The sequence below is a fragment of the Wasmannia auropunctata genome, unplaced genomic scaffold (genome assembly GCF_000956235.1).
Source record: "Wasmannia auropunctata unplaced genomic scaffold, wasmannia.A_1.0 LD335267.1, whole genome shotgun sequence".
Classification (NCBI taxonomy): Eukaryota; Metazoa; Arthropoda; class Insecta; order Hymenoptera; family Formicidae; genus Wasmannia; species Wasmannia auropunctata.
This window is the reverse complement of record NW_012027623.1, coordinates 35,397-47,243: the sequence shown is the minus strand read 5'-3', so window position 1 is coordinate 47,243 and position 11,847 is coordinate 35,397. Positions and strand designations below refer to the sequence as shown.

Sequence of the window (11,847 nt, the reverse complement as noted above, 5' to 3'; positions counted from 1 at the left end):
CGGCAATATATTTGATATTATAGCATTATAAGTATTCATACTTATTTATAAAGCATTTATATGATAAAAATCATGATCTTAATAATGTATTATTCAAATAAATCGCAAATTTATGTCAAAAGTCGATAACATCGACACTCTGCAATTACCTCCGGGCCCACCGGGCTCATTTGTTGGCACGAAAATTTGCCCAGGGCTGTCGGTCTTTAAAAGTATGGGTTCCTGCACACTGGACGCGGAAATGCTTGCTGCGCGGCAAAATGCGACATAATGAGCCAATGGATGTGTCATCTTTCTTTAGGAGCTATAAGTTTATTGGTTATCGCGTCACATTTTACCGCGCAGCAAGCATTTCCGCGTTCAGTGTGCAGGAGCCCTATCTCGATGAGCGATATTAATGGGTGCGTTCCCACTGAGCGCGTCACGCGTCGCGAATTATCCGAATTGACCAATCAAAATATTCCATTTTATTACGTAATTTGCCGCGCAATCCTGAATTCTCCTGTCTAAAAAAGTGCATGTTAAATCGATAGTCGAATCCATCGAAATCTCTAAAGTCTCGAAGTTCATTGTTGGCTCCTTTCCGCGACGCTGATTGGTTGTCTCGCTGCACTAACTTTGTGAGCGGCTGTCATTGCGTTGACTTTCGACCGTTGTATGTATTGAGATTGATGTATAATTATAGTCAAAAATATTATAATAAAAAGTAAAAGTGCAGTTAAATAGCGTGCGCAAAGCGCGCGTCTGTAGTGCTAGTTTCATATAAAAAAGATGATTTTATCTCTAGAATGTCGAGTAATCTAATCGATACGTCGCGCAAGGAGTCGCGCGGGCAAATGATGCAATAAAATGAGGTATTTTGGTCGATTAATCGTGACGCGACGGACGACGCAACGCGTGACGCGCTCAGTGGGAACGCATCCTTACATCATACATATGTCAAATTAACGTATGCATAGAAACCGGTCGTTAGCCTTCTGTGAATGTGTGTACGTGAAACCGTGACCGTGTCCATGCGTAGTATATGTATGACATCGTATGTAGAGTCACAGGTAGAGTACCGAAGAGCGGCCGAATGCTCGGTGACGGGTTTACAGTGAAATCTCGCGAGAATCAACGAGCTCGGCGCGACTCAGCACGTTATCAATTCGGAAAACGTTAAGCGCGCGGGGGACTGGATCACTGTGCCGCTTTTTCCGAATCGCGCGAGACCGCACAAATGGTGCGATTGCCGCGTAACGCATATGCCAGACTGTTGAGATCTTGTGAGAAGGTCTCCTAAGTGGAGCGCCTTTGACGGTTCCGTGCGGGCGCGAAACGCGCGAGGCTCGTGAGCTATCCTTGCCAGGCCCGGAATGGCGGAAAATCAGGGCAACTCGTCCGGTCAGACCGGCCAAGGTACGTTGTTATCACTCTCGCGCACGCGATGCCGTTTGCAAGCGATCATGGAAAACCTAACCTAATCCAATCTCCGCGGTGGTATGATTTACCATTTAGTTTTCGACTTTGTCATTGTTTTGTAGAAGAAAGAAGATTATTTAAATTGAAAGGATAAAAGCGAGTAAAACGAATAATATATGGTTTTTGTTAAAAAAAAAAATGTTTAGAATGATTTTCAATTTTTAAAAAGCACAGGTAAAGAAATCTGACACACCGCTGTGGAGCAATACAAGTAGAGAGCTAAATCTACGGGTCTAGTTATGGTAACCCCCGAATTTTCCGAATAAAATTTAACAATATGTTCTATGAGCTGAAATAAAAAAAAACCACAAACATAGGTTCTAAAATGCTAAAAGGCCTGTTCTTTATAGCTGAAAGTGGCTGCACTAGTTCACAGTTTATCTTTTTCTTTCTACATCGGAAGAAGAAAGATGAACTCTGAACTAGTGCAGCCAGTTTAGCTACGAAGAACATACTACTCTTGTTAGAAAGTTACAGCATAAATATGAAATCTGCAAGAAACAATTTTTCCCCTAAGTTTGATTTTTGCTATTCGCCCATATTAATACAAGTTTTTGGCATTGATATAATATTGAATTTATCATTGAGATTACATTTATAAGAAGCAGTGTTTTCCATTTTTGTAACAATCACATGTATAGTCATGTGAAAATCCTTATGCCTTTCAAAAAACAGTTTTTCAAGTTCAATTGTAATAGATGGGCATGTATAAACTTAGATAAAAAAAATTGTTTCTTGCAGGTTTCATTTTTGCTACAACTTTAATAAAGCATTTTAGGCTCTATGTTTATTTAACTTTTTTTCCTTATTCCAGCCCATAGAACACTACTATTAAAGTTTGTATAGAAAATTCAGAGACACTCTATTTAAATAAAAATATTGGAGGTCCAGTAGTAGTCTGTCAAGTAACCCTATCAGAGCTGAGAGCGCGCCTATATTTACGGAAAACCCTCCTTTCCCCTCCCTCTACAACAAAAAACGCAGTAGCCACGAGTCCTGCTCAGACACGAGGATAGTTCTCACGAATTTTCTATGGAACGACGCGTAATTCTTGATCCTAAAGTTTCCTTCGTTACTTTCTAATCGAATCCCGACGTTGCAGGTTCTGGCAGATCTTTCAACTTTCCGCGAATGGATTTTCGAACAAACAATGACGTTCAGAATGAGATGTCGGGTACGTTTGTGATTGTGCGATCTCTGAGAAAGAGACAGAAAGATAGAGAGAAAGGAGATCTTTGAGATGTTAGGATGATTCTCCTCATTAGCCCTGCATTCTGTTACAGAGAGGCGAAGACAGCTGAAACTTAGTTTCCAAACACAAGGCAATAATTTGTCGTTTGCCAATTCTACAAATTCCTCATTGTCGAATTCAACAGGAGCAACCACGGCGTGTCCACCAATGTGAGATGCATGCGAAATTAATTTTTCACACAGCCGTTTTGTCACTTCTACACAGATTGACTTTTCCATTTCACGACAGATCCACCCGCCCAAGTCTGCCTTTATCTCTACCTAAGCTGCCAGTCAGACCTCGCAATATGTTACAGCAGCAAGAATTTCTTCCCGACAAGGCAAGGTATGGATATTAGAAAATAAAAAAGAAAACATTATCTTTTTGAGATAAATTACAATGGGGGCTTATTGTAGAGACAAACTACGAATGTGCCAGTCTATGCAGACAACTGGTAAATTGCAATTATCTACAGACGTAGTGTACGATTTCACAAGTGAGGATCTTCAGGATCTTGGGGAAATAGGAAGGGGAGGATTTGGAACTGTAAATAAGATGATTCATAGGATAAGCAATACCGTTATGGCTGTGAAGGTAGGTGATTAAATTCTTATTTTGCATATTCTCCTCAATTCTATTTAAATTACATTATTATCAACTACTATTTCAAATTGTGACGTTAGGAGCGAGGAAAAAAACGCAAAATTTTTGCAAAACATCAAATAGAAAAATTTTTTAAATAAAACATTGCACTCGATAGAATACACTTCTAAAATATAGAGAGATTATCTTTTTGTTTCAGGCAGAAATAAAGTTATATTTCTAAAATTGACAGTCATAATTATGAACATAGCTCATTTTGTTTTTAATTATATTTGATTAATTTCCAGATACATTGTTATTTATTAATTAATGAAATAAAAAGAAAGTTTTCGATATATATATTTTACAAGTCGGCTTTATCGAATTTCCATTTTAATATACTTAAGAATTTTTATTATGTATTTTCTTGCTTCTGACGTCATAATTTAAGAGTAATGATGAATAAACAGAATCTAAAAAAAAAAAGAAAAAGTGAAAAAAGACATATTAAAAAACGAACAAAAATAATACATGTTCAATCAATCATGATACAAGTTTAATTTGTCAATTTAAAATTAACACAATAACAGAAGTATGTAACAGAACAAGTTTCGACTTCACTTAGTCTTCATGAATGTGTATAAAATAATTTAAACACATTATTTAAATTCTGTTTAAATTAGAATTTGTTAAAAGATATTTGAATTGTATTTCAGAGAATTCGCTCTACCGTGGACGAGAGAGAACAAAAGCAACTGTTAATGGATTTAGAAGTTGTGATGAAATCGAACGAGTGCCCGTGTATTGTGCAATTTTATGGCGCTTTATTTAAAGAGGTATATTGTATGCATATAGTATTTGTTAGGGTTGGTGATTTGCTTCGAAAGTTTCGACATTCGAAGATTAAAATCTTCGAATTCTTTTGAAGCTTCGAAGTTTCGAAATTTCGAAAAATACATTTGTAAATGATAAATTTATTCAGATAATTTATAAATATTGTAAATAAAAAGAATTAATATATATATGAAATTATTCCTAAAAAATTATAAAAAAAAAGTATTATAACCTGAAATATTACAAATTAATAATTAAACTTGATACATGTGTAAATAAGGAGGTAATGATCAATAAAACAATCCAATTAAGAAAATTCCAATTTTTAATGTATTTTTCAAAACTTCGAAGCTTCAAAGGCACCTTAAACTTCGAAAGGTCGAAGTTAACGTCGAAGCTTCAAATATTCGAAGTGAATAAAAAGTAAGCCCTAGTATATGTGTCGATGATATCGTGTATCAGCAACCGAAACAATTACAATTTGTTCTTTTACACACAGGGAGATTGTTGGATTTGCATGGAACTTATGGACACATCGTTAGATAAGTTTTACAAGTTCATCTACGAGAGATTAAACGAGAGGATACCGGAATGTATTTTAGGCAAAATTACGGTGGCCACCGTAAAGGCACTGAATTACCTCAAGGAGAAGCTAAGAATAATTCACAGGGATGTGAAACCTAGTAATATTTTATTGGATCGCCGAGGTAACATAAAATTGTGCGACTTTGGTATATCCGGCCAGCTTGTGGACTCGATCGCGAGGACTCGTGACGCTGGTTGTAGACCGTACATGGCTGTAAGTTTCTACAGCGAGTGAAACATCCGAATAAAATGTGTAATTCTGTAATTAAATTGCCCGCGCTTCATGAATGTTATTGTAATATTTAGCCGGAAAGGATAGACCCGCAACGCGCACGTGGCTACGACGTGCGGAGCGACGTATGGTCATTAGGTATTACGCTGATGGAGGTTGCTACGGGATATTTCCCGTACCCGAAGTGGAACTCTGTCTTCGAACAACTTTATCAAGTAGTGCAAGGTGATCCGCCGCGACTCTCTCCCAACGAGAATGGCAATCACTTCACTATGGACTTTGTGAACTTTGTGAATACATGGTAGAGAATAACTTGACATCTTCCTATCTGCCGATCTGAACAGCTAAAACGTTCCGTTTGGAATTAAAATTCGTTTGTTATTGTCTGTTAAGCTTAATTAAGGAGGAGACGCAGCGACCGAAGTACAATAAACTGCTGGAACATCCGTTCATCAGGCAAGCCGAGGAGGCGACAATCGACGTCGCGGCGTACATCAGTGGTGTTCTGGACAATATGGCTAATAACGGAGTGACACCGTTCACTACCAATCAACCGTAGGAATCGGTAATTAAAAAGGCGGCAGGGGGCGACAGCAGGGCATGTCACGCGTCGTAGTACCTCGGTTTTTACAGTCCTCTTCAGACTCTCATCCCTCCGAGCACCGTGTTTGAACGGTGCTGTCGCACTCCCAACGATCTAGCGGAAATAGCGGATATAGATAGCGGAAAACCGACGATTGTTTCTTCTGTCGACGTGCGTCGTCGTCTTCACCTTAGAATTTGTATCTCTCGTCTGATCATGGAATGGCCGTGTACGCAATAGAACGAGCATCAAGGTGTGCGTCTGGCGAGTTGGCGTTCGTTAAATATCGAATATGGTGATATCGGTACGCGCGTACGTCTTTTTCCTATTCTTGTTCCGTCATCCTCCTTTCTTGTCTATTTTCCTCTCTCTTTCTCTCTCGTTCAATACGATCCTAGAGATACACGTCGCGCCCTGTTCCAAGCGTTCCCTTCGGTTCATGTAATTCTCGCAATAGCGCGACTTATCCCGATGAATTTCCAGCGGATCGTACATATGCGTATACATGTACATACGTATGCACATATGTATGCAAATATATGTGTATATATACCTGTACCTGTACCTGTACAGTGAACCGTAAATCGTGGTAAATGAAAACGAGAAGAAAATGATTCTTTATGTAAAGGTAAATTGAAAGAAAATATATAACATTTTTATACGCAAAACACACTATCTTTGAGAAAATCAGATTTAAAAATTTATCGAATAATTACCTATTTTTATTTCTCTATTTGTGTTAGTACTCGTAAATGTTTATATAAGGTAGGGTTTATTACTTTCATCGATTAAATCTACTTAAATTTTCTTAAAGAGCCTTTGGAAATTTAACGAAGAAAACTGTCTTTAGGAATTTTTGTTTGAAATTTGCAACGGATTTTCATAGGCTTTTGTATTTATTGTAGATATGTATATTGGACTTCAGTAAAAAAAATCTAGTATAGATATGTTTATTAATTTCAAAGTTATTAGCGTTTATATATGAGGCACTAGACAGCATGGTGTGTATGATATCTCGGATGATCTGAAACGGAAATTCCGATAAATTTTCATTTGTGTATAGTTAAAAAAGACTATAAACCTTAGATAAAATAAGAAATAAAATGATGTTAGTTTAAAGTAAAAGATTTTTTACATAAAAATCGATTTTTAACAGAGCAAAAAATATTAAATTTAGGGTACCCAAGGAATTCTTTGAAAGCAAATGTTCTACCATCCTTTCCGATTTATCTCTACATAAATAATCGCTCTCTTTTCGATTGCATCACGAATTACAGCTCATCCTGTATATACGCATAATTGTATCTTGCCTAAAAATCCTGATTTTCACGATCTTTTATAAGGAGCGTTATAGAAATGCTCGGCGGACTAGTCGCCAAGATTGTATCGAGGATACATCCGCATTGGCCGTTTTTTCGAGAATTTTCTTAGGACAGATTTAAATACGAGTATCAAATGTTAGGAGTGCTGTAATGTAATGGAAATAAATCATCGACACTCGCAAAAAGCTCTCTCATTGTCTATTGTCGCCCTATCGTTATTCCCCTTGGTTCGCGTGCTCCAAGCTTTTCACGCCTTGCTGCTTCCTTATGACTAACTGGCAAGTTCCTCTTATCTTCCATGTGGTGGTTCGTCTACCGGCAGGTTTTAAAAGCTGCGGGTCCAGGTGTAATTTCGCCGTTGCGAACGTTAGGGGGGACTTCGCCAATTTATCGCTTCGATTTTCTCTCCGCTCAAATCGTTCTCAAAAATAAATTTCAGTATAAAATCCGAAATAATTAGAAAAAAAGAGAAGAAATTAAATATTACAGCATCCGCGAATCTATCTCTCGCGACGCGACCTGTTTCGCACGAAGCGACTGGATGGAGAGGGCTATACGTCTTGCAACCCTTTCGCAAATCGTTATGTTTAGATTTATCCTGATCCAGCTTTATCTCGTCGTGTGTTTTTCACGCGAGAGCGAAAACCTTCGAAGTATAATAAGTAATGACTATAATCGATAACCCTGGCGATCGTGCACGCGCACCTGCCGTACCTGTCGTAGTGGTACCGTTTGCACAGGTAAGAAGATGGCGGTAGAATGGTGCTATGGTGGTTGACGGTGCCAGTGCTTCTCGGGTGGCAGTCGTCAGTTCGGGTAGTTCTGTCGCGCTTAACGACCGCATTTTGCTAAAACGATCTCGGATTCTCGCAAAAAGTACCGAAGCGAGTTCGCACAGATCGTTTTGGCACCGAAAATTGAAATTAATTATATAAAAATATTTAATTAGCTCCCGATAAACCATCGTGCGTTCGTGATACTAAGCAGATAGTGTTGCATCGTAGTTCAAAACGTAAGGCGCACTGCGAGAATTGTGCGAAGTATCGAGATATTCGCTGAAATAAACTGAAACAACTCACGGGCAATATCTTTGAAAATGATGCGAGGACTATCTGCCGCCTGACAATTTTCTTCAGTCGGCGACGAAGCGCTTGTATTAATTCGAATCGGGGGTGAATTCAGTGAGTATATTATTTATGTCTCTTTATATCTTTTCAGATTGTCGAAAATGTAGAACTTCCGTAAAATCTAGCATGATAAAAATTACGCTACAAAAAAATGCGCCACAGAAATTTTCTAATGGCTTGTTTTAGCGCGACACACGAATTCTGAAAACTAGCATAGAAGTCAGAAAAAATTGGTTCGAGAAAAATTTTTTAAAAATAATATTGTGAATATACATATATTTCTCAATGGTATATATAATACAATTTTTTAAAATTAATTAAAAATTTTCAAAATTAAAGAAAATGATACGTTATAGTATAATAGAGATATATTCAAGATATTAATAATTAAAAGACTTAAGCAGAGGGAGAGAGAGAGAGAGATTGAGTATGATTAAAAAAAATAATTAAAATAATATAATCTGTAACAAAAAAATAGAAAAATAAAAAAAAAGACTTTAGAAACCTGTAACTCCAGGTATGACGTCATAGAGATAACAGAAACGCGAAAACTTATAGATAGGTATAATATAAAAGAATTGGAAATAGAGAAGTGAGGTGCGTTCACAAATAATTCTCTTTTTTTAATTCTTCTTTCTTGTTTTTCTATTCTCTCGTGTTTCAGATTTTTTAATTGTCTTTTTTTTTTAATTATATTACTTAAGCCTTTTATCTTGAATTATCTTTCTATTACGTCTATCATTTCAATTTTGGAAAATTCAAATCAATTTTTATAAAAGTATCGTATTGCCATGAGAGATATTATTTTCAATATTATTTAAAAAAGAAAACCTTTTTTCAAAAATAATAATAAAGACAAGGTAAGATGAGTTGCAATGATATTTTTCTCTTCCTTATTTTTTCTCTTTGTATCCTTGATGCTAAGAGGGAAAACTATATAAGAGTCTCACACGGTTCGACTGTAGACGTCATTATTACCGCGAATAGTATCGCGGCGGTGTAGATTATGTCTGGCTACTGCTGCTGCTGCACACTCCTCGCCCACGGAATCAATTCTCTTGAATATTTGATGCGCGAGCGCCTCCGCCCTCCCGGAACTCCGGCTCGGAGTTCGCGTCGGAGTCTATATCCGTCTAACCTCCGGCGTATTATCTGGTCTTTTAAATTGCCCACTGAAATACGTCCACATCATTCCTATCTATCGTGGTGACCCGTTCTCGGGAGGACACGCCGGGCGACCGCCCCGTTCTCTCTCCCTCTTCGCCCTTCGACGTTTTCTCAAGGAGAGACAATCGCGTCATTTCGCCTCTGCACCCCCTGTGACTCTGCACTGCGTATCGTTTCTTGATTTACAAAATCGCAAGAAGATGGCCGAAAGGGTCGTTGAACGCTCGTATATTTAACGCTGATTTCGAAGAAATTAAAAAAGAAACCCTTGCGTGCGAATTGTCAATATCTGGTATCGTCGTAGATCAACGGAATACAACGAGAGCATTCGACACGCGCCATCCCGCGCTCTATATATCGTCCGCATGCCTTTTCTCTCCAGCATTCATCAACTTATAATATTATTCGCGTCATAATCGCGCGAAACGTAATCGAACGTCAGCGGAAGAGCGTCAGCTCAGGATGGATTGTCTTGCAATAATGTCCGGAAATCGATTCGGACGCAGATAATACGCTATGCTGGTCCCATTATGTCTTTTTACACGGCGCATAATATTACGTTGTTGCACGTAATACATCGCTTTGCGAGAGCGGCAAGCGGGCGCGCGCGGGGGCACGTAGGGCGTAAAACGTGCAACGAAACGTGGTAGTAGTGGTAGTGACTCACGGCCCGATGCTCGCTCGCTCGCGCGCGCGCGCGTGCGGGGAGAACGCGGCAGGTGCTTTGCTGCTGCTGGTTGCTGATACTGGGCTGGGTGCTGCTGCTCCGCGCTACCACCACCTCCAACGAGGTGGTGGCCAGCAGTCAGCTGGGTAACCCTGCGGCAGGGCAGACAGGGGAACGGATGTTCCCAGGAGATTATTGATCGGCGCAGATATATTTCCACCGATGACGATGTAGCCGACGATGGGAGGTCCTCGGGCGATGGCGTCCGTCCGATTTCTTTTCGGATTCTCCCTCTGCTTTCCTGGCCTTGCGTAAAGATCGAGATTCGCTCCGGTATTTTAATTTTTTCGGACTCTGGTTCTCCTTTTTCGTTTAGAAATATATGTAAAATTTTCTCGCGGAGTGGTATGTAAAATAAGAAGTTAAATTATATACGTGTTAAGAAAGACAAGATGTATTATTAAATACTACGTGCAATTAAATTGAATTTAAATAATATAATTTAACCCTGTTATGTTGAAATTTACTATACGATCATATTGTTTGGATTGATATGATCAGAAAGCTTTAGAAAGCTCTAATTTTCTAGAGCTTTCTAAAGCTTTCTGGTCATATCAATCCAAACAATATGATCGTATAGTAAATTTCAACATAACAGGGTTAAATTTATATTATTTAAATTCAGAGAAAAAAAAAATTTTAAATTCAAAGAAGTAAAAAATTTTTACAAAGATCTTACCTTGAGACAAACAGAAAAAAATGTTAAATAAAATATTAGTAAGAAAATAAACATTTTGGATCAGATAGGTCCGAACAAAACAGCAGGGTTAAACAAATTTATTTATTTGACTCGTTATATATAGTATATAAAACATATAAGTATATAGGTAGTAACATATACAAGTTGAGGGTCACACAACCAAGATCGTGATTGTATATTTTGTGTTGTAAAATTTTCTCATGTTACTAAATTAAATTTTCTTGCGAAAATATTTGCGATTCATATATATCAGATTTTACATACTGATTTGTTTATGAACTGCTTTAGACTCGATCAAAATAGATCGTCATTGTATATTTTATGATGTAACACGTACGTTAACATTTTCTCATGTTATTAAATTAAATTTTCTCGCGAAAATATTTGCGACTCATACATTAAATTCTTATACATACTGATTTGTTTATGAACTACTTTAGACTCGCCATACACTAAAACATATATGCAGCAATTATTTAGATTTAAATAACTGCTAAAAAAGCACATAATTTTAGCGAATGTCGAGTCTAAAATAATCCATAACCAAATGAGTATGTATAAGAATTTAATGTATGAGACGCAAATATTTTCGCGAGAAAATTTAATAACATGAGAAAAGATTAACGTGTTACATCACAAAACATATACAATGACGATCTATTCTAATTGCACAGGCAATAGAAATCTTACATAATTAAGTAAAAGTAAGTTTATGAATATGACAGAAGATGTTTTGATACTCTATACATTTATATTAATAATATATTTAAAGAGAAAAAATATCGATGCTTTGTATCATAAAACATACACTGACAATCTGTTCTGATTACACAGGATCGAAATAGAAAGTCTTACATAATAAAGTAAAGATAAATTTATGAATATGACGGGAGATGTTTTCATAGTCTGTATTATTTACAAATACTAATAATATATATAAAGAGAGACAATTTCCTTTTGATATATGTATTATAATTATTATAAAATTGATACATTACAATAGATGATAAAAACGAAAGTTTTTTTTACGATAAAAATGTTGTCATTGCGTCTTCCCCCTCTTTTCTCTATTATAAACTGGTTTAAGATTGATCTTAAATAATTTATTCCCTAATTCGTATCATTACATAAATGCATTTCGAGATATCTTTTCAGAAACTTCACAAGTTTGATAGCGAACTTAATGCGAGACGCGTGATAAAAATCCAATATCGTACTCATCACGAAAGAATTATATATATATATATATATATATATATATATATGTACACACACACACACACACACACACACACA

General features: G+C 37.0%; 2 protein-coding genes across 2 annotated transcripts in view; both read left to right on the top strand.

The window, feature by feature from the left end:
• The first annotated feature begins 1,015 nt into the window (after positions 1-1,015).
• Positions 1,016-7,015, top strand: LOC105457347 (dual specificity mitogen-activated protein kinase kinase 4). The gene is made up of 9 exons (XM_011701963.1): positions 1,016-1,398; positions 2,564-2,635; positions 2,745-2,862; positions 2,942-3,037; positions 3,109-3,286; positions 3,991-4,110; positions 4,608-4,907; positions 5,000-5,226; positions 5,319-7,015. Exons 1-9 carry the CDS (start codon positions 1,356-1,358, stop codon positions 5,482-5,484), a joined length of 1,320 nt encoding a protein of 439 aa, XP_011700265.1. The 5' UTR covers positions 1,016-1,355; the 3' UTR covers positions 5,485-7,015.
• A 609-nt stretch (positions 7,016-7,624) lies between these two features.
• LOC105457346 (forkhead box protein J1-B-like) overlaps positions 7,625-11,847 on the top strand; it is a 10,167-nt gene continuing 5,944 nt past the window's right edge. The window contains exon 1 of the mRNA XM_011701962.1: positions 7,625-8,011. The gene's annotated coding sequence lies outside the window, so the exon portion shown is untranslated. The remainder of the gene's footprint in view (positions 8,012-11,847) is intronic.